The sequence below is a fragment of the Emys orbicularis genome, chromosome 21 (genome assembly GCF_028017835.1).
Source record: "Emys orbicularis isolate rEmyOrb1 chromosome 21, rEmyOrb1.hap1, whole genome shotgun sequence".
Classification (NCBI taxonomy): Eukaryota; Metazoa; Chordata; order Testudines; family Emydidae; genus Emys; species Emys orbicularis.
In genome coordinates, this window is record NC_088703.1 from 15,801,566 (window position 1) to 15,824,818 (window position 23,253).

The 23,253-nt window shown below is 46.9% G+C and overlaps 1 protein-coding gene across 1 annotated transcript in view; it reads right to left on the minus strand.

Annotated features, from left to right (window-relative positions):
• Nucleotides 1–22,791, minus strand: part of LOC135893050 (butyrophilin-like protein 2) — a 48,495-nt gene extending 25,704 nt beyond the window's left edge. The window contains exon 1 of the mRNA XM_065420841.1: nucleotides 22,665–22,791. Within this exon, the coding sequence (XP_065276913.1) occupies nucleotides 22,665–22,791 (127 nt within the window). The remainder of the gene's footprint in view (nucleotides 1–22,664) is intronic.
• Nucleotides 22,792–23,253: the final 462 nt, after the last annotated feature.

The window sequence follows — 23,253 nt, forward strand, 5'->3', positions numbered from 1 at the left end:
GAAGTGGTAAGTGAGTGACCCATTACAGACAGTTGACAAGAAGGTGTAACAGTAGGGAGAAATTAGTAATGGGGAAATTAAGTTTATGTTTTATAATGACCCAACCACTCCCAGACTTTATTCAGGCCTACTCTGATGGTATCCAGTTTGCAAATTAATTCCAGTTCTGCAGTTTCATGTTGGAGTCTGTTTTTGAAGTTCTTTTCTTGAAGAATTGTCACTTTTAAGTCTGTTATTGAGTGACCAGAGAGACTGAAGTGTTCTCCTGCTGGTTTTTGAATGTTATGATTCCTGATGTCAGATTTGTGTCCATTTATTCTTTTGCGTACAGACTGTCCGGTTTGGCCAATGTACATGGCAGAGGGGCATTGCTGGCAATGAATGGCATATATCACATTGGTAGATGTGCAGGAGAACAAGCCCTGGATGGTGTGGCTGATGTGGTTAGGTCCTATCATGGTGTCCGTTGAATAGATATGTGGACAGAGTTGACACTGGGGTTTGTAGCAGGGTTTGGTTCCTACTGTTACTCACACCAACTTGTCAACCCCCATCCTTTCATGTATTTATACCTGCTCCTGTATTTTTCACTGCATGCATCTGATGAAGTGGGCTCTAGCCCACGAAAGCTTATGCCCAAATAAATTTGTTAGTCTCTAAGGTGCCACAAGGACCCCTCGTTGTTTTTGCTGATACAGACTAACATGGTTACCACTCTGAAAAGAATTTCTCAGTAAACTCTACATAGATCATTACAATGGGGAACATGCCCCTGCATAATAAAATGAGATTCTTCCCTCTTCCCAGTCCAGAAACACACCAATTGCTGCACATGGTGAAAGGTTCTTTTCAATCTTAGTATTTTCTATGTTTGAAAAAAAATCTCTCTCTAGGATCTTTTCAGAGACCAATATCCCTCCTCAGGGAGTTTCTCTGCCTTTTCTCTCTCTCCCTCACAGCCTGACTCAGCACCCCCAGCTCCCAGTACAGTTTGTCCCCTCCCCATCAACCTCCCAGTATTCTCTCCTAGCCATAGGTGCTGACTTTCATTTTCCCCCAGGGGTACTTCACCCCTGCTCTGCCCTGAGGTCTCACCCTGTTCTGCCCGTCCTGCAAGGCCCTGCCCTCACTCTGTCTCTTCCCGGCCCCATTCAACCCCCTCCCTGAAGCCCCCGCCCGCCGTTCACTACTCTCTGCCCTCGTTCAAGCCCAGCAGCAAGCTGCCAAACAGCTGTTTGGTGCCACCTTTGCTCAGATGTTTGGTAGCACACCTGATCAGCTGTGTGGCAGCACCCCCGATTAGCTGATTGAGGGCATCACCAAACAGCTGATCGGAGGCACCTCAAAACAACTGTGGCTGGTGGACGCTGAGTACTCACTATTTTTTTCCATGGTGCTCGAGCCCCAGAGTACCCACGGAGTCGGCACCTATGCTGCCAGCAACAAGCCCCTCCCTCCCCACCACCTGCTCAGGAGATGCGGGTTCATGCCAGACTCTTTTCCGATCCTCAGACACTTTGAGTTCTGGGTGTTTGCAACCCGGATCCAGAGTGATGGGAACTGGGGAGAGAAACCAGAATAGTCCCTTGGTTAGTAAGGAGTTAGTCAGTGCCACTCGGTATAAGGAGAAGAGACAGGGAATAAACCAGGAGAGAACTGAATTTTATGTAAACATTAACATAAGCAGTAGCGCTATGAGAGTGATTTACACACTCTGGAGGCAGAGTCCAGCCCTGGGGCAGGGAGAGACCATGGGAAGCTCTTCCCGATCTTACAGTCCAGTACCGGAATGAGGCAGCAGGGGCTCTGGCTAAGGTCCCTGCTGCTGTGTGTTTGCTCTAAGGGAGGGACAGCTGCTGGCTTGGGGCCATGAGGAAGCAATTTCTGGAGGTGAGATACAAGCTGCTCCTTTGTGAGCAGCAATAAGGAGTAATGTGGAACATATGGGCTGTGCTTCGCCCAGAACTGTCCTGTCTTGCTGTAGCTGGTGGCTCCTGGACGTGCTACTCAGCTGCTTCCATCACAGAGACCCTCTGGTGAAGAGAAGCAGTATTCTTCCTAAGTGTTGCTATGGAAAAGTCATTTTGAAATCTACTATGGGTCCGATCCTGAGAGCTGCTGAGCTCTCTGGCCCTGCAAAGCTCTGAAGAAAATGAATAGTTGAACTGACAGCAACCGCTTCATTGTATTTGGTCAGAGTGTTCAGCATCTTGTAGTACCAAACCCTACGTTCTGTATAACACACACACACCCAAATGTACTGAAGGGAAAACCACACAGTGCTTTCCCCCATCCTAAGGCCATCACAACTGCCCAGAGGGATGTGAGATTCCCGGGTAATGTTACATATCACAAGTTCTTTAAAAACTGGGCTCAGTGAGTGAGTTAAAGCTGGAGTTGGAGCTCTATTCCAGAATTGCTTTATTTGTCTTTAAAGAAGAGGCTTCCCTCAGGCCTGATCTTTTGGAGTCATGGTCCATCCCAGAACTCCCACCATGAGGGGGACTGGCAAGCAGCCCGGTCACTGAGGATGGTGCAGCCTGGTCCCCTGCTGTGGCTGGAGAGATCTGGAGCTCCTCTCAGGACCCGTCTGTCCTGCTGCCAATTTAAACTCCATATTGCTAACACTGATCTCCTCAGTGTTCCTCCTGAGTCAGTCACTCTCCTTCCTTTCTCCTTTCTCCATTCCTGGTGTTAACCCTGACTCACAACCTTGGTGTTATAGTCATTTCTTTCTGTTGACAAACCTTGTCTTTCTCCACAGCAACTCAAAAATCCACCAGTCCCTTCCTATTCCTATGACTAAAATGCATCTCCAGTCCTTGGTCATCTCACGCTTCCACATTTCCCCAAACCTCCACGTCTCTCACATCCCCAGCTTGGACCTCACATCCCAACTTTCATTTAAACTAGAGCGGCTAAAGGCATTTTCCTTGTCACAGATCCACAAGATTGGTGCCATGACCCAGGTTCTAAACAGTGTCTTGAAGGGACCCTTTCTGCGTGACAGAGCCCTTAGGGGTCCCACTCTTCACTTCAGGGTAGGCCTCATGGCCTCAATGCCTCCTAGACTGAGGCTCTGGGTTCCAGTGCTTCACACCATGAGCTGTGCCCAACGAGTCCGACTGTGATAGATTCCCGGTAGAGATTTGCACACTCTTCATACACACATGCAACTTATCAAGTATTTTCAGTGACACCCAAGCTGCCTTTTCAAAACAGTTCAGGATTTATTAGTCAGCTGCAACACAGCATTGGAAGTCCTTAGGTTAGCACATAGAAATAAAGACTAAAGCATTGTCCATTCTGGTCAAGCCACAATTCACCAGCCAAGCTGTAAGGAACTCCATTTTGAGTCCCCATCTCTCTCGGTCTCTGTTTTCCTTAGTAAGTCCCAGTAAAGAGCCCCCAGCCACCAACTCTTTGCCCTCTCCTGGTCATGGCTCAGTCCTTTGTTCTCCAGGCAGGGCCACAGGGAGTTCACAGCCCCCTGGGCTGGAGTTTGTTGCTGTTGATTGTCAACTGATGAGTCATTGGAGCTTGCATTGCTTCTCTGGACTCCTCGCTGATCTAGGTCAGGTTCAACCAATTGCTTAACAACTCTGTTCATTCCACTCAGACACAGTCCTGTGTTACTTAATCTTCCCTGAAAGCAAACAAACTCCTCCCCTCCCTCTACTGGGTAGAAATGCAAAATATATGGGAAACTGAGGCACGCATAGTATTCACAAATATATTTTTTAAATTCCCACATTGTCCATTCCTCACCTGCCCTGAGTCATAGGGCCCTACCTCTCAGTCACCTTCTTTAATCCCTCCATTGTCTTCTTCTCACTCTGCACATCAGGATCACACTTTTCATCCACATCTTCAAGGATCTGCACAGTTCAACTACATCCTGCCTTCATTTCCCACTATTCCACCTCTTACTCCACGGTGACTCCCACCCCAACACTCCCTGTTTAGCCTTCTCCCTCTCTTCTCTTTATGGCTTCTTTCGTGCTTCCCCATATTCCTGAAGCTCCCTCTTCTCTTCAGGAGGAATGAAGACAAGATGTGATTTCTTGCAAATTTCTTCTTATGTAAAAGTCCATCAGCAAAATGCTGTTATGTACCAATCTGCAAAAAGAACCACATGCTCACACAAACACACTGTTATATTATCCGACAATCACCAGCAAGCCACAAGGCCCCACCATCACTCTGCCTCTTCCCACCCCTCCTCCGTCCACTCCCCTGAGCCCTCCCTGCCCACCCACCGCTCACTAATCTTCATCCCTCCCTCCGAGAAAATAATGTGGCTGGTGGGTGCTAAGCACCCCCAATTTATTTTCCGTGGGGGCTTGAGCAACAGAGCAACCCTGGAGTTGGAGCCTATGCCAGCAAGGACTCATCCACTGTATATTGTGTCTGAATATTGTTTTCTCTATCTACCTAGGCCCAAAACGAGGAAATCACTTAGACACAGGCAGATGAAATTCAATGTTGAGAAGTGCAAAGTAATGAACATTAAAAAATGTAATACCAATTATACATACATGACGGAGTCTAAGTTAGCTGTTACCACTCAAGAAAGAGATCTTGGAGTTATTGTGAAAAGTTCTCTGAAACCAACAGCTCAATGTGCAGTGACAATCAAAATAATCTAACAGAATGGAACCATTAGGAAAGGGATAGATAAAACAGAAAATATTATAAGGCCACTTTTTAAATCATTGGTACACCCACACCCAGGGCCGGCTCCAGGTACCAGCTTACCAAGCAGGTGCTTGGGGCGGCCACTTCGGAGAGGGGCGGCACGTCCAGCTGTTCGGCGGCAATTCAGCGGACGGTCCCTCACTCCTGCTCGGAGCGAAGGACCTCCCGCCGAATTGCCGCCGCAGATCGCAATCGTGATTGCGGCTTTTTTTTTGTTGGTTGGCTGCTTGGGGCGGCCAAAACCCTGGAGCCGGCCCTGCCCACACCTTGAATATTGTGTGCAGTTCTGGTCATCCCATCTCAAAAAAGCTACATTAGGATGGGAAAAAGTCAGAGAAGGGCAACAAACATGATTGGGGGATGGAACAGCTTCCATAAGAGGAGAGATTTAAAGGACTGGGACTTTTCAGCTTGGAAAAGAGACATCTAAGGGGGGATATGATAGAGGTATATAAAATCATTAATGGTGTGGCGACGATGAATAAGGAAGTGTTATTTACCCCTTTACATAACACACGAACCAGGGGTCACCCAATGAAATTAATAGGCAGCAGGTTTAAATGGAACAAAAGGAAGTACTTCTTCATACAACAGCCATCCTGTGGAACCCGTTGCCAAGGGATGCTGTGAAGGCTAAAAGTGTAACAGGGCTCAAAAAAGAAGAGAGGATAGGTCCATCAGTGGCTATTAGCCAAGATGATTGGTGATGGAACCCCATGCGCTGGGTGTCCCAAAGCCTCTGACTGCCAGAAGATGGGACAGGATGTCACGGGATGGATCACTTGATAATTGACCCGTTCTGTTCATTCTCTCTGAAGCATCTGGCATTGGCCACTGTCAGAAGACAGGATATTGGACTAGATGGACCATTCCTCTGACCCAGTCTGGACGTTCTTATGTTTTTATAATTTTAGAGTGAGTATTGCCATTTACTTCAATGGACCTATTCACATGCTTAGAGTTATGCATGTGCTTAACTACTTTGCAGGACTGGGGTCTTCAACTGTAAACTGTTCTCAACAGGAACCATGTCTTCCTAAGTGTTTGATAACACTGATCCCATAGTTAATGCTTAAGAAATAAGTATTGTTACACAAAACAGGTAAATAGAATAGAATTGAAGGTACAGATGGATTGAAAGATATAGTATATATTCATATCACACATTTCTAAATACAGCCAGTTACTGCACAAGGAATGATTTTCATTTCACATATTAATCTTCTGAAAAAAATATCATCTCTAAAATTTATAGAAAATAAATTGACTGAATCCAGTTCAGTTTACCAGCATAGCTCTGAGCTCTTCTGAAGTCTCCAAAGGGAAAGAACAATGAATATCTTGCAAATCTATGAAAAAGTGAAATACCGTGGTGTTTAACCTCTCTTCTGTCTTCCTATCCATGTGTTTATAGCACACTCATCTCCAGTCTATTTGAATATAGTTAATATATGAACAATAATTATAATGTTCGTTGCAAGAATAACTGCTTAATCTTTATAGATTCATAGGCTTTGTCTTCACTACCCGCCGATCCGGCGGGTAGCAATCGGTCTATCGGGGATCGACTTACCGCGTCTTCCCTGATCGCTCTGCCGTCGACTCCGGAAATCCACCTCGGCAGGAGGCGGCAGCGGAGTCGGCGGCAGCGGTCGACTTTCCTGCGTCCTCACCGCTAGGTAAGCCGACCTAAAATACGCAACTTCAGCTACGGTATTCACGTAGCTGAAGTTGCGTATCTTAGGTCGGACCCCCGCTGCAGTGTAGACCTAGCCATAGACTCCAGCCCCAAAAGGAAACACTGATCATCTAGTCTGACCTCCTGTATAGAACAGGCCTGTAGAGGAGTGGACTCAACCCTGCGGCGCCTCCTGCTGGTGACTTCTGGGAATTAGCTCTTCCAGCATCCTGGAGCGCTCCCTGCAGGCCGATGATCCGCCTGTCCTCTGGCCCCCATGTCCCTCCCAGACCCCGGTGTCCTTGTATCTGGGGTGCTGCCCCCTGGCAGTGCACCCCTCAGTACTAAGGTCTCCCCTCCTGGGAAACCCCCACCCACTATCCCTACCTCACCTCAGAATAAGGCCTCTGCCAGTCACCAACTAGCCCCCGCTTCCTGGGGCAGACTGCAGTATAGGCCACTCATCACAGGCAAGGTTGGGTTTGGACCTGCTGCCTTGGCCTACACCTGGGTTGCCCTCTGCAACCCCCAGTACCCCTTGGCCTAATACTAGGCCAGAGCCTGGGGCTTTCCAGGCTGGAGCTCCCTAGCTCCTCAGCCTTTCCCCAGCCCTGCTCCACTACAGGTACCCTGTCTAGCTCCCTGCAGCCAGGCCCTTCTCCCTCTGAACGCAGAGAGAGACTCTTGAGCTCCTGGCTCCCAGCCTTTTTATACAGGCCAGCTGAGGCCTGATTGGGGTGTGGTCCAGCTGTGGCTGCTTCCCCAATCAGCCTAGCTTTTAGAGCTGCAGCCCTCTGTCAGGGCTGTTTTAAGCCCTTCCCAGCAGAAGCGGGGTAGCCACCCCGCTACAAGGCCATAGAACTTCTCCAAAATAATTCTTGGAGCAGAGCTTTTAGAAAACCATCCAATCTTGATTTAAATATTGTCACTGATATAGAATCCACTCTGAGCCCTGGAAAATTGTTCCAATAATTCCATAGTCTCACCATTAAAATTTTACATTTTATTTCCAGTCTGAATTTCTCTAACTTTAATTTCCAGCCATTGGATCATGTTGTACCTTTCTCTGCTGGACTGAACAGTCCATTGTTAAATATTTCTTCCCAATGTAACTACCTATAGACTGTGATCAAGTCATCTCTTAACCTTCTCTTTGTTAAGCTAAATAAATTGATCTTTTTGAGCCTATCACTATGAGGAGTGATTTATAATCCTTTAATCATTCTCGTGGCTCTTCTCTGAACCCTCTCCAATTTATCAACACCATTGTTGCTTTGTGGGCACTAGAAGTGGGCACAGGATTCCAGCAGCAGTTGCTCCAATGCCAGATAGAGAGGTAACATAGCCTATCTGCTCCTGTTCAAGATTTTGCTGTTTATGCATCCCTGGAACACATTAGCCCTTTTTACCCATACTGGGTGCTTGTGTTCAGATGATTATCCACAGCCACCATCGCCACTACCGCTACCCTGGGGCTCCGGTGTTGATTTAAAGGACCCGGGACTCCCGGCCACCGCAGCCAGATCCCCGGGCCCTTTAAATCACTGCTGAAGCCCTGGGGTAGTGGCAGTGATTTAAAGGGCCTGGGGATTTAAAGGCCCCGCCCCTTCTGGATGAGGCCCCTCCCCTTCCGGATGAGCTTTATGATCTTTCCCAGGATTGATGTCAGGCTGACAGACCTATAATTACCAGGGTCATCACAATATTCACTTTCTCCTAGTCTGATGGAAATTCCTGAGTGCTCAAAGACTTATTGAAAACAAAAGAATTCAGCTTACCCAACTCTCCTGACAGTTGCTCTGAAGCAGAACAGTACTACAGTCACTGACATCCATTTTTCTTTCTTTTCTGATACTGTTTTTAAAAATCCTGTATAAAGGATGTTCAGGCAATGGGGCTCAGTCACACAACTGTTATTTGTGCAGGTAATTCTTTAGCCATGCTAACAATCCCATTAAAGTCAATGGGATTTATCACATAAGTAAAGACTACAGAACTGGGCCCTTATTGTCAAAAGAGTTTTGCATGCAGGAAGAGTGGCAAAAACATGACTATGTAAGCTGTGTTTCAGTAGGAGCTGGGCACCTATTTCCCTTAAGCTCCCTGGAAATATCACAGGCTAAAATGATAAAGGCAGTAAAATATTATAATGACCACTATGTGCTGTGACAGTCAAAGACACAAAGTAGCTAGCAATATTGGTTCACTTTATTATATAAATACTTCCCCGGCTGTGCATTAGCCAATTTATAGTCAATTGTCTGCACTGAAGTCCCCTGCTTTACTCAGCCCTTTAAATTGCATCCAGTCAAAAGTGAGTGCTGGAGTCTGTTTATTGTAGTTGTAGTCTCAAGCACTTTATGTAAGTGACTGTACCTGTATCATAAACACAGGCACCATAAAGAAGTTTTGAGTTTGTATCTTAAACATCATCAGTGTACAAAAGAATGAAAATGTGACCATGCATATTGTGTACTAGAGCTGATCAAAAAGCTATTGATGAATAAATTATTTGCTGAATATTATTTATCCATTTAGGAAAGTGAGTGATAAATGACAACAAATCACAATCACAAATAAAAGTTCCCAAACTCATCAGATAAATTATCTATAGTGATTCTATTAAGCCAGCTCTCTTGTATACTATTATTGAGTCCTGGCTCACAATTATTGAGTGATAGGGAAGTACAGGGTTGAATGTGTTCACTTGTATGATTGTTGTCTCTCTCCTAGCACTGATGCAAAAACTAAATGAGCCAAATTTGTCCCATGTGTAATTCCAATGACTTCAGTAGAGTTAACACATGTATAACCTCTTTTAAAAAATAGCACCAATTATGATAATCTCAGCATTATGGTTAGCGTAAATACAAAATATTAGATATATGAATCCATCTAAATATAAAGATATTGTCATAAGGAAGACAGAATATTGTAATGATTTTACAAGTGTTCAAGTATCACTAGTGCCTTCTGCTGAATGGAATCACAACTGTTCAACTCTCCCTATATGTCTAGTAGCTATTAAAGACTTCTGTTGAGATGAAGTGTTAGGGGCCTATGCGATAGGGAGAGTAGGGTGTGGGTACCATGTCTGCTGTTGGCATGATGATTTGATTGGCTGTGGTATGCAGGATGGTAACAAATTTGAAGTCCTTATTAGACTGGAAGCCCCTTAGGGTAGAGGCTGTATTTTTGTTCTGTGTTTGTACAGCAGCTAGCACAGCGGGAGGCCTTGGCCATGACTAAAGCTCCTAGTGTTACCATAATACACCTAATAAATAGTGTACAGTGCCTAGCACAATGGGGTCCTAGTCAATTTCTGGGGCACCTAGGTGATACCATAATACACCTAAAGAAGAAGAAGAAGAAGAAGAAGAAGAAGAAGAAGAAGAAGAAAGTGCCCACATCTTTGTTTCAATGTACTAAGCAAGACAGGGCAAGTCTATGAGAGGGAGGTGTTTCCAAGTATCTTTATCAGACCACGCCTTCTGTTTAGACAGTCTGGTTTCTTTCATACTCATTGTATCTTTCAACTCCTCCCTGAACCTTAACATGTGTTCAGTTACTGGTTTTCCTTTTCATTCAGTGTTTTTCTCAGTGACCCCTTCAGTAAGGATTTTCAGTTTAATTCTGTCTTTGGGGATGAGGTAAGGATGGGAGGGAACCTTGCATGTTGACTGGCCCTCTGTGGAGCTGCATGTGATCTCCAGGGCTATGCGCATGCAAAAAATCCATGTCCACCCCCACCCTTCTAGAGGGTTGTGATCTTTCAACAGCCCTTCTTTAGCTGCTTACTGTATCTTACCTGCTTGGGAAATTGCTTCCTCCTCCCCTTTTTCAGGTTGGTCATTAGCATTTTCACTGACTCTCAGTTCTTTAGTAGGATTCCCATCCTGTCTTAAAGAGACAGAATTAGTTTCCACTAGACTAACAGACGTATTGGAACATAAGCTTTCGTGGGTGAATACCCACTTTGTCAGATGTGTGCATATTCACCCACGAAAGCTTATGCTCCAATATGTCTGTTAGTCTATAAGGTGTCACAGGACTCTGTGTCCCTTTTTACAGATCCAGACTAACATGGCTACCCTTCTGATACTAGTTTACACTAGTACATCATGAACAGCATTTTGCAAAAGTGGGACCTGGACTGGGGTATTCAGTGACTTATCTTCTTCATTATTTACTGTTCTCCAATTTTCATTTTATCTGCAAACTTTATCAGTGATGATCATAGAATCATAGAATATCAGGGTTGAAGGGACCTCAGGAGGTCATCTAGTCCAACCCCCTGCTCAAAGCAGGACCAATTCCCAACTAAATCATCCCAGCCAGGGCTTTGTCAAGCCGGGCCTTAAAAACCTCCAAGGAAGGAGATTCCACCACCTCCCTAGGTAAAGCATTCCAGTGCTTCACCACCCTCCTAGTGAAATAGTGTTTCCTAATATCCAACCTAGACCTCCCCCACTGCAACTTGAGACCATTGCTCCTTGTTCTGTCATCTGCCACCACTGAGAACAGCCGAGCTCCATCATCCTTGGAAACCCCCCTCAGGTAGTTGAAAGCAGCTATCAAATCCCCCCTCATTCTTCTCTTCTGGAGACCAAACAATCCCAGTTCCCTCAGCCTCTCCTCATAAGTCATGTGCTCCAGACCCCTAATCATTTTTGTTGCCCTCCGCTGGACTCCTTCCAATATTTCCACATCCTTCTTGTAGTGTGGAGCCCAAAACTGGACACAGTACTCCAGATGAGGCCTCACCAATGTCGAATAAAGGGGAACGATCACGTTCCTCGATCTGCTGGCAATGCCCCTACTTATACAGCCCAAAATGCCATTAGCCTTCTTGGCAACAAGAGCACACTGTTGACTCATATCCAGCTTCTCATCCACTGTAACCCCTAGGTCCTTTTCTGCAGAACTGCTACCTAGCCATTCGGTCCCTAGTCTGTAGCAGTGCATAGGATTCTTCCGTCCTAAGTGCAGGACTCTGCACTTGTCCTTGTTGAACCTCATCAGGTTTTTTTGGCCCAATCCTCTAATTTGTCTAGGTCCCTCTGTATCTGATCCCTACCCTCCAGCGTATCTACCACTCCTCCCAGTTTAGTGTCATCTGCAAACTTGCTGAGAGTGCAATCCACACCATCCTCCAGATCATTAATAAAGATATTAAACAAAACTGGCCCCAGGACCGACCCTTGGGGCACTCCGCTTGAAACTGGCCTGTAGTTCCCCAGATCCTCCTTCTTCCCTTTTTTAAAGATGGGCACTACATTAGCCTTTTTTCAGTCATCCGGGACCTCCCCCGATCGCCATGAGTTTTCAAAGATGATGGCCAATGGCTCCGCAATCACATCCGCCAACTCCTTTAGCACCCTCGGATGCAGCGCATCCGGCCCCATGGATTTGTGCTCATCCAGTTTTTCTAAATAGTCCCGAACCACTTCTTTCTCCACGGAGGGCTGGTCACCTCCTCCCCATACTGTGCTGCCCAGTCCAGCAGTCTGGGAGCTGACCTTGTTTGTGAAGACAGAGGCAAAAAAAGCATTGAGTACATTAGCTTTTTCCACATCCTCTGTCACTAGGTTGCCTCCCTCATTCAGTAAGGGGCCCACACTTTCCTTGACTTTCTTCTTGTTGCTAACATACCTGAAGAAACCCTTCTTGTTACTCTTAACATCTTATGATCTTATGTTTTTTCCCCAGGTCATTAATAAAAATGTTCAATAATGTGGACCCAAGAACCAGTTCCTGTGGGACCCCACTAGTAACACATTTCCTCAATGATGATACCTCATTTACAATTAAATTTATTCAATTTATGCAATGTGGCCATATCAATTTTATTTTTGCTGTGTTGTTGTAGCTGTGTTGAACCCAAGATATTAGAGAGACAAGGTAGGGGAAGAAATATATTTTATTGGACCAACTTCTGTGGGTGAGGGAGACAAGCTTCCAGCTACACCGAGCTCTTCTTCAGGTCAAAGACCTCTGTGTAGCTCAAAAGCTTGTCTCTTTCGCCAACAGAAGTTGGTCCAATAAAAGATATTACCTCACCGACCTCATATTAATTTTATATCATTCTAGTTTTTTTAATCCAGATGTCATGCTGTACTTAGTCAAACATCGTACAGAAATCTAACTACATTTCTTTTGATTAGAATCAGGGGGTAGCTGTGTTAGTCTGTATCTACAAAAACAACAAGGAGTCTGGTGGCACCTTAAAGACTAACAGATTGTTAGTCTGTTAGTCTTTAAGGTGCCACCAGACTCCTTGTTGTTTTTGATTAGGAGCGCACTGTCCTAACTATTTAGACATTTCAGGCACTGCGTACTAGAAAGGTGTGATTCTATAGCAGCAGTGAGCTCCCTTCCATGGTTGCAATGCTGGAGATGGCAGTTTTGCACATGCTAAACATTGGGGTTGGACACAAAGACACTGACTTACCCTGAGTGCAAATTAATGTTCCAGAGGATCAATTACTCATCCAAGAGCTTCAAAATGTTATGAAGGTTGTTTTCCAACCTTCCGTTTTCATTCTTGGTGTTAAACATCTTCTTTGCTTGATAATATACCAATCTCCAGGGGCATGGAATCCCCCTAGCTACAGCCAGAAAGAAAAACAATGTTTTGTATTTAATCAATATACTCTATAAAGTGAGACAGACATGGAGACTTAATGACACAACGCAGTGAGGAAAATGAATAGCATTTGGGGGCTGGTTCACCACTTTGTTACATCAATTCTAGGCCAGTGTATCTTGCCTGATTTCAGCCGAGTAACACTGGTGTCAGACTGGTGTAAAGCAGAGAATCAGGCCCTTACACTTTAGGATCTATCTAAGGCCTGGTCTACACTACGAGTTTAGGTCGACTTTAGCCGCGTTACATCGAATTAAGCCTGGACACGTTCACACTACGAAGCCCTTTCTTTCGACTTAAAGGGCCCTTTAAACCGGTTTCTTAACACCACCTCCGACGAGGGGATTAGCGATAAAATCGGCCTTAGGGGGTCGGAATTGGGTGTGTGTGGACGGAATTCGACGTTATTGGCCTCCGGGAGCTATCCCACAGTGCTTCATTGTGACCGCTCTGGACAGCACTCTCAACTCAGATGCACTGGCCAGGTAGACAGGAAAAGCCCCGCGAACATTTGAATTTCATTTCCTGTTTGCTGAGCGTGGAGAGCACAGGTCGCTCATCAGCACAGGTAGCCGTGATGGAGTCCCAGGATCGCAAAAGAGCTCCAGCATGGACAGAACGGGAGGTTCGGGATCTGATCGCCATATGGGGAGATGAATCAGTGCTGGCCGAACTCCGAAGCAGTAAACGAAATGGAAAAATATTAGAAAGGGTCTCCAGGGCCATGAAGGACAGAGGCCATAACAGGGACGCACAGCAGTGCCGCGTGAAAATTAAGGAGCTAAGGCAAGCCTACCACAAAGCCAGAGAGGCAAACGGAAGGTCCGGGGCTGAGCCGCAAACATGCCGCTACTACGCAGAGCTGCATGCCATTCTAGGGGGTGCAGCCACCACTACCCCAACCGTGTGCTATGAGTCCCTCACTGGAGAAACACACAGGGAAGCGGGTTCTGGGGACGAGGAAGATGAGGATGAAGATCATGTAAATAGCTCACAGCAGCAAGGAAGCGGAGAAACCAGTTTCCCCAACAGCCAGGATATGTTTATCACCCTGGACCTGGAACCAGTAACCCCCGAACTCACCCAAGACCCTGTGGGCACACAGGGGACCTCTGGTGAGTGTACTTTTGTAAATATTACACATGTTTTAAAAGCAAGCGTGTTTAATGATTAATGATTAATTTGCCCTGGCAATCGCGGCCAGTACAGCTACTGGAAAAGTCTGTTAACGTGTATGGGGATGGAGCGGAAATCCTCCAGGGACATCTCCAGAAAGCTCTCCTTCATGTACTCTGAAAGCCTTTGCAAAAGGTTTCTGGGGAGGGCTGCCTTATCCCGTCCACCATGGTAGGACACTTTACCACACCAGGCCAGTAGCACGTAGTCTGGAATCATTGCATAACAAAGCATGGCAGCGTATGGTCCCGGTGTTTGCTGGCATGCAGACAACATCCATTCCTTATCGCTCTTTGTTATCCTCAGGAGAGTGATATCATTCACGGTCACCTGGTTGAAATGGGGCAATTTTATTAAGGGGACATTCAGAGGTGCCCCTTCCTGCTCTGCTGAACAGAAATATTCCCCGCTGTTAACCACGCGGTGGGGGGAGGGGTGAAGTGATCATCCCAGAGAATTGGGTGTGTGGGGGAGGGGAGTTAGTTGGGTTTGTGCTGCACGTTAACCCTGAAACCGCAGCCCCTCCTTTTACATTGCAAACCCATTTTAAATGGCCAACCCAACGGGTGCTTGGTATGCTTAATGAGAGCAGTACTCTTTGAAACCATCCCCACATGTTAAGAAGGTTAAAAAAGCCAAAAGACTGTGTCTTACCATGGCTGCCTGCAAGCTGAAATCTGTGACCTGGCACTGTGTGAGTGATCTCTCACACCAAACCGGCAGGCCCTCAATATAAGAGGAAAAATGCGACCTTGTAACGAAAGCACATCTGCTGTGTAATGTGAACAGCTAAATGTAACGTGAAAGAGTGTACCCATTGTTCTCTAAAATGTATCTTTTTTAACCACCTCTCCCTTCTCATCCACCAGCTGCAAATAGTTGTCCTTCACAGAGGCTAGTGAATATTCGAAAAAGGAAGCGAAGGACACGTGATGAAATGTTTACAGAACTACAGACTGCCTCCCACGCTGACAGAGCACAGCAGAATGCGTGGAGGCAGTCAATGACTGATTATCGAAAAGCCCAATATGAGGGAGAGGAGAGGTGGCGGGCTGAATCGCGGGCTGAGGAGGAGAGGTGGCGGGCTGAATCGCTGGAGGAACAGAGGAAGTTGCGGGCTGAAGAAGAGAGGTGGCGTCAGCTTGCACACAGAAAGCAAGAGTCCATGCTCCGGCTGCTGGAGCATCAAACTGATATGCTAGAGCGTATGGTTGAGCTGCAGGAAAGGCAGCAGGAGCACAGACCGCCGCTACAGCCCCTGTGTAACCAACAGCCCTCCTCCCCAATGCTACAGCGTATGGTTGAGCTGCAGGAAAGGCAGCAGGAGCACAGACCGCCGCTACAGCCCCTGTGTAACCAACAGCCCTCCTCCCCAAGTCCCATTGCCTCCTCACCCAGACGCCCAAGAACACGGTGGGGGGGCCTCCGGCCACCCAGTCACTCCAGCCCACATGATTTCCCGAGCAATAAGTGTTAAAGTTTTAACGTTTTAAACTGCAGTTTGTCCTTTTCCTTCCCTCCTCCCCCACCCATCCCGGGCTACCTTGGCAATTATCCCCCTAGTTGTGTGATGAATTAATAAAGAATGCATGAATGTGAAGTAACAATGACTTTATTGCCTCTGCAAGTGGTGCTCGAAGGGGGGAGGGTTGTAGGGGAGGGTGGGGTTGTTGGTTTACAGGGAAGTATAGAGTTAACCGGGTGGGGGGGTGTAGGGGCGGAGGGTTCATCAAGGAGAAACAAACAGAAGTTTCACTCCATAGCCTGGCCAGTCACAAAACTGGTTTTCAACGCTTCTCTGATGCGCACCGCGCCCTGCTGTGCTCCTCTAACCGCCCTGGTGTCTGGCTGCGCGTAATCAGCGGCGAGGCGATTTGCCTCAACCTCCCACCCCGCCATAAATGTCTCCCCCTTACTTTCACAGATATTGTGGAGCGCACAGCAAGCAGCAATAACAATGGGGATATTCTTTTCGCTAAGGTCTGAGTGAGTCAGTAAGCTGCGCCAGCGCGCTTTTAAACGCCCAAATGCACATTCCACCACCATTCGGCACTTGCTCAGCCTGTAGTTGAACAGGTCCTGACTCCTGTCCAGGGTGCCTGTGTACGGCTTCATGAGCCATGGCATTAAGGGGTAGGCTGGGTCCCCAGGGATCACGATAGGCATTTCAACATCCCCAATGGTTATTTTCTGGTCCGGGAAGAAAGTCCCTTCCTCCAGCTTTCGAAACAGAACAGAGTGCCTGAAGACGCGAGCATCATGTACCCTTCCCGGCCAGCCCACGTTGATGTCGGTGAAACGTCCCTTGTGATCCACCAGGGCTTGCAGCAGCATTGAAAAGTACCCCTTGCGGTTTATGTACTCGGTGGCTTGGTGCTCCGGTGCCAAGATAGGGATATGGGTTCCGTCTATGGCCCCACCACAGTTTGGGAATCCCATTGCAGCAAAGCCATCCACTATGGTCTGCATGTTTCCCAGAGTCACTACCCTTGATATCACCAGGTCTCTCATTGCCCTGGCAACTTGGATCACAGCAGCCCCCACAGTAGATTTGCCCACTCCAAATTGATTCCCGACTGACCGGTAGCTGTCTGGCGTTGCAAGCTTCCACAATGCTATCGCCACTCGCTTCTCAACTGTGAGGGCTGCTCTCATCCTGGTATTCTGGCGCTTCAGGGCAGGGGAAAGCAAGTCACAAAGTTCCATGAAAGTGCCCTTACACATGCGAAAGTTTCGCAGCCACTGGGAATCGTCCCACACCTGCAGCACGATGCGGTCCCACCAGTCTGTGCTTGTTTCCCGGGCCCAGAATCGGCGTTCCACGGCATCAACCTGCCCCAGGAACACCATGATTTCCACATTGCTGGGGCCTGTGCCTTGTGAGAGGTCTAGGTCCATGTCCATTTCCTCATCACTCTCGTCGCCGCGCTGCAATCGCCTCCTCCTCGGCTGGTCCTGGTTTTGCTTTGGCATGTCCTGGCTCTGCATATACTCCAGGACAATGCGCGTGGTGTTCATAGTGCTCATAATTGCCGTGGTGATCTGAGCGGGCTCCATGATCCCAGTGCTAGCTATGGCGTCTGGTCTGAAAAAAGGCGCGAAAGTAGTATCTGATGGACCAGGGGAGGGAGGGAGGGAGGGAGGGGCGAGTGACGACATGGCGTACAGGTACAGGGAATTAAAATCAAGAAAGGTGGCTTTGCATCAGGGAGAAACACAAACAACTGTCACACAGAATGGCCCCCCCACAAAGATTGAACTCAAAAGCCTGGGTTTAGCAGGAGGGAAGGGGGAAGCAAATGAATACAGAATAAATCTATTTTTTACATCTTAAGACGACGGTGCAGCATGACTGATAGCCCTTGGCATTTTCTGGGTGCTTGGCAGCAAATACTGGGCGCTTGGCAGTTAGCCTTCAGGTCTATTGCACCATCTGATACCCACTGCAGTATGACAACGATGGATACCAGTCGTAATATACTATCTTCTGCCCAAAAGGCAAGGGGTTGCAGCTGTGTAGCAATGTTGCCCCATACTTCGCATACTACGTCTGATAACCATCATCATCAAGGCAAGGGGTTGCTGCTGTGTAGCAATCTAGACCCACGTCAGCCAGCCCCATGTCTGCCAGCACCCAGATCGCCCTCGGCCTCTTCTGGGTGCTTAGCAGAAAACTGGGTGCTTGGCAGAAAATAGCATACTACGACTGATAACCATCATTGTCTGCCCAGGTGCCCATGATCGACAGCCACTGCTGTCCGACAAGGACGGTTACCAGTCGTAATAAACCAGCTACTGCCAAAAGGCAAAAGGCAAGGGCTGGTGCAATGCAGCCCTACGGCTGCCAGCCCCACGGCTGCCGGCACCCAGATCGCCAATGAAGGCTACCAGTCATGCTGCACCGTCTACCGCCAAAAGGCAGTTAGCTGCTGCTGCTGTGTAGCAATGCAGTCCCACGTCTGCCAGCACCTAGATGACATATGGTGACGGTGAGCTGAGCTGAGCGGGCTCCATGCTTGCCGTGGTATGTTGTCTGCACAGGTAACCCAGGTAAAAAGGCGCGAATCTATTGTCTGCCGTTGCTGTGACGGAGGGGGAGGGGCCTGACGACAGGTACCCAGAACCCCCCGCGGCACTGTTTTGCATCATCCGGGCATTGGGATCTCAACCCAGAATTCCAATGGGCGGCGGAGACTGCGGGAACTGTGGGATAGCTACCCATAGTGCAATGCGCCGGAAGTCGACGCTAGCCTCGGTACTGTGGACGCGGTCCGCCGAACTAATGCACTCAGAGCATTTTATGTGGGGACACACACAATTGGCTGTATATAACCGATTTCTATAAAACCAGCTTCTATAAATTCGACCTAATTTCGTAGTGTAGACATACCCTAAGAAAACAAGTGGTTCAGTGATGCTGAAGAATATCAGAAAGGAAAGTGGGTAGAGGATTACCTTGTTTTGCACTCCTAGGATAATGCTAACAAGTTTGCACAATAGCAAAACCATTACAAACAAACAAGGCAGAATGACTGAGAAAGTTGAATTGCTGAGACTGACAACCCCATCATGACACCTACTCTGGGCTAGTGACAGAAACATCAATGAACTCAGAACTGAGGCCTGCTCACTTGCACTCATAGCTCCACTGGGAGGCTTTGCACTTTGAAAAGTCAGGCTCTTGCGTCTTACTGTGGCCACCAAAATCGGTGGTCAATTTGGAAAAAAATTGGCCTGGCAAACAGGTGTTCTGACCCCAGCAAGGGGTGAAATCTTGGCCACACTGAAATTAATGGGAGTTTGGCCATTGACTTTGTTGGGATTTTTCTCCAAGGCCTTTTCCATGTGGCTCTCAAGAAATAAGCTTGAATCCATACTCATCACTGGCATTTATTTTTTTTAAATTGGCATAAAGCTACACTAAGCTGAGGTGATCAAACTCAAATGCAGTGGGGTGGGTACAGGGGTGTACCACAGCTCCAAAGTGAATAATAATTAATCGGATTATATTCATATTCTAAAACACACTGACACATACCCATTACATTTCAAACTATATCTGGCTTTATAGTTTACTGATTTTTGTATCCAGTCCCTGAACATATCATGATCTGTCCACAAACTGGAAAGTATGCTAATAAGCAAAGCTGCAGCTCAAACTCATAACACATTACTCTTCTTTCTATTTCTCTGTCTACTAACTACATGTTATTCACAAGACCACATGTGAGTTTATGCTTTGTCCTTTATTAACCTGTTTCCTTACGTGTTTTCTTTCATTGTTTGTACCAGGTCAACAGACTTCAGTGGGGCCAGGATTTCAGCCAAAGTTCTAATTAATATCTTAGCCCTTGTTGAGGTGTCCTTATCAACACACAAACTAATGGTTTGTCTATACTTACGCAGTAGTTCGACAGCTGGCAATCGAACTTCCGGGTTCGATTTATCGCGTCTGGTCTGGACGCGATAAATCGATCCCAGAAGTGCTCGCCGTCGACTGCGGTACTCCAGCTCGGCGAGAGGAGTACCGCGGAGTCGACGGGGAGCCTGCCTGCCGCGTGTGGACCGCGTCTGAACCGCGGTAAGTTCGAACTAAGGTATGTCGAATTCAGCTACGTTATTCACGTAGCTGAAGTTGCGTACCTTAGTTCGAATTGGGGGGTTAGTGTAGACCAGGCCTAAGTCTCCTGAATCAGGACCTGGATCTTGATGTGCATTGGACTACTGCACTTTTCATCTGTCCAAACCCTGAGGGCCTCATTCACTCATGGACTTGCGCAGGAAGTCCGTAGGAATTTGCCTCAGAAGGACAGAGTTAAAAAGAAAGACCTATGGATTCGGCCGAATGACTTTATTAGGAGTTGCTGGCACCCAGCACGTCTTGGGGTTTGGCCCATTGGGTTTGATCCTGCCCTTCTATGGGGGAAATCCCAAGGTCATTACTCAGACAAGCTGTTCCTGACTTCAGTGGCAGTTTAACCTGATTAAACTTGAGTAAAGTCCTCAGGATTGGCCCGTATGCAGTGGAGAGAGCTCTGCTGCACGTTGACACATCAGTTACTGCAGGGAAAGTGAAAGGGCAGTGGTCAGATTTCCAAGATATGGGGGGGGAAAAACTCATTCTGGGAAGAAGGTTTGACTAAATTCAGCCTACAGTGAACAATCTTCTATCTTTGATTCTGAGCTCACTGCCAGAACTTGTTCTTGTGTCACCCACTCTGAGAACAGACTTTGTTACACTCCCAGACCTGGGGGCTCTTTCACACTGCAGCATTTCATTGGCAGTTTTGCAAGAATCAAACAAGCAAAACACAGCTTGCAAAATCCTCACTGATGTAGTATGTTTACAGGAGATCCATACTCTACTAAGGATACATCTAGACTGCAATTGGAGGTGTTATTTCCATCTCGGGTAGACATGATTTAGTTGGGGTTGGTCCTGCTTTGAGCAGGGGGTTGGACTAGATGACCTCCTGAGGTCCCTTCCAACCCTGATATTCTATGATTCTATGATACACACTAGCTATGATTGAGCTTGCATGCTAAAAATAGCAGCATACCCATGGCAGCATGGGTGGTGCGATGGGTTAGCCACCCTGAGTACGTACCCAGGGTCTCAGATGGGATTGTTCTCAGGTGGTGAGCTCATGCTGCCACCTGCAGTGCCAGATTTATGCTTCTATTTTTAGCTTGCTAGCTCAATCAGAGCTAGCATGTGTAAGTTCACCCCAGCGGGATATTACACCCCCAGCTATAGTGTACGTGCCCTGAGACCATGCCCTGCCCACCAGAGCTGTGTCCTGATCTTCTATCAGAGATCCAAACTTTAGAGAGAAAGGGCACTGGAAAATAGACCCCTGGAAATGCATCTAATTCCAGGGAAAACAGACACTTTACATGCAAAAAAAAAAAAAAAGGGGGGGGGGGTTAATTTAGCATACACATTAGTGTTACATTATCACCTTGTCAGAAGGACAGGACACATGTTTTTCCTTATCTGCTCTTTTTCTTCCTTGGAAAGCTTGCCAAACTTGATAGGGATCCCTAGACTATATTTAGGAAACAAAGCCAGAGTCCCAGCCCGCCAAGAATCTTAGGGTTACTGCAAATAGGCGGAGAGTCAATGCATAGAGAGGGTTGCATGATCGTTCATGGAGAAGGGCAAAGGCAGAGAATGGATGGTCCATGTGTAGCTTCCTGGCTGGGAATTGACATAGCTGCCAAGTTCTGTGCAGCTCCATTGTATGCAAACTGGTTAATTAGCTTATTTGTAAGTAATCTGGGGATGGGGCAAAGCTGCAGAATGGATGTTTCATCCTGGCTGGAAACTGAGTGTCACTGGAGACTGAATTATAAAGGGTGCCTGGGGAAATTAAAACAGGATAGGACTGTGCTTGGATGCACCCATAGTCCATTGTAATAAACCAACTTTGGGCAACACGTCTTCCAGAATAAGGGGGCAGCATGTATGATTGTGATGGGTTGTGTTCATATTCCCAGAAGAAACATTCCTTCTAAATTGGAGAAAATAACTTGAAAACTTAAACTCCCGTCTCAGTCAGCCCCTCCTGAGTCTGAGATACTGAGTAAATCTCTGGAATTATAATCTCCCATACCCCATAGCCATTACTCCTAGAGGATTTCCATTACTTCTAATGGTGGAGATACATAACAACAAGGAAATGGAAAATCCCTTTGGAATTTTCAGGTCATAGATAACTATTCCCTTGAGCACTTGGCCACTATTATCTGCCCTTTCCCCCACCCTTTGTCTGTTGATCTTTTAGTCTGTAAATGGTTTAGGACAGGGACTGGGTCTTTCTAAAAGCAGAGTGTCTTTTATGTGACACTGATTAATTCAAATAATTAGAATAAAAGAGAGGCCTCCTGATTTGATCAACTGTGTTTGTTGTTCAGTTCATTCTGCCCATCAGTAGAGGATACAGCATTTGATCTTGAACACTGGCCAATATATTCTGACCTCTCCCTGATACACAGAAACACTTAATTTATACAAATCCCTTCTATTGTTCCCCTTGGGCAAACATTTCCCCTTAACCTGTTGCAATAATGTCTCCAGTGGAATGTCCCATACAAGCAAAAAAGAAACACCTTGTTTCGAAGCCACACACCAAGGGTCAGACTCTACTGCCATAGATGGAGAAGGAAGTTTTGCCATCTGCCTCACTGAGAGAGCAGAGTAAACCCCTAAGATAACACACTTGGCTTTTCCTTGTGCAATATCTGTGCAATTTAGATAAGACACTTGTTTCCGAGTCATTCTGCTTTACAATGTCTTAGATAAGGCACCTAAAGTTATACAGGCAGTGGCACCTATTCCAACATCATTCAAGGTATCAGAGCTTCTTACTGGAAGAGGGCGGGTGTGCAGTGCTATGTTGAAGCAAACTCTCACTCATTGATTTGCTGCCATATACCCTTGGCAGGGTCTTCCAAGGTGCTCACCTTTCTTTTTAAACACTCTGAATCTGTGCAAGTCCATACTGGCCATCTTCATGGAGGTGCTCTCCAGCTTCTTCCTCATCTTGGGGAGAATCTCCTCCAGCTCCCACACGGTGATCTCCAGGTCCATCACCGGGCACTTGAGTTGTTCCTGGGCATACTCAAAGAACGAGGAGTGGCTGCAGTTATCATGGTCATTCCTATCTGCCTGGTTTCCAGACCTGAGTGACTCACCCGCTTGGGGAAGCTAATGTGCAGAACTTCGCACCTTTGTGTGAGGTCTAGCGTGACTATAGCTCCATCTTCAGAAAAGCGCGATCACTTTTGGCATGTTCCCCTGTAACTTGAGGGTTAACACATGATGTGTCCTGCCAACTGCACAGACTAGAACCCTGTCAGGAGTCTGCAGTGGCAGCCGCAGTGATTTTCAGTCACAAGAGGAAATATTGTGCCCATAGAAGGTTATGTCTGCACTTACGGCGGCATGTAGAGTACATACACTGCACACACCCACACACCCACACACACCCACCCACCAGCATGGGTATACATAGCACTATTGATAGTGATGCACAGCTTAAGCAGTAAAAGA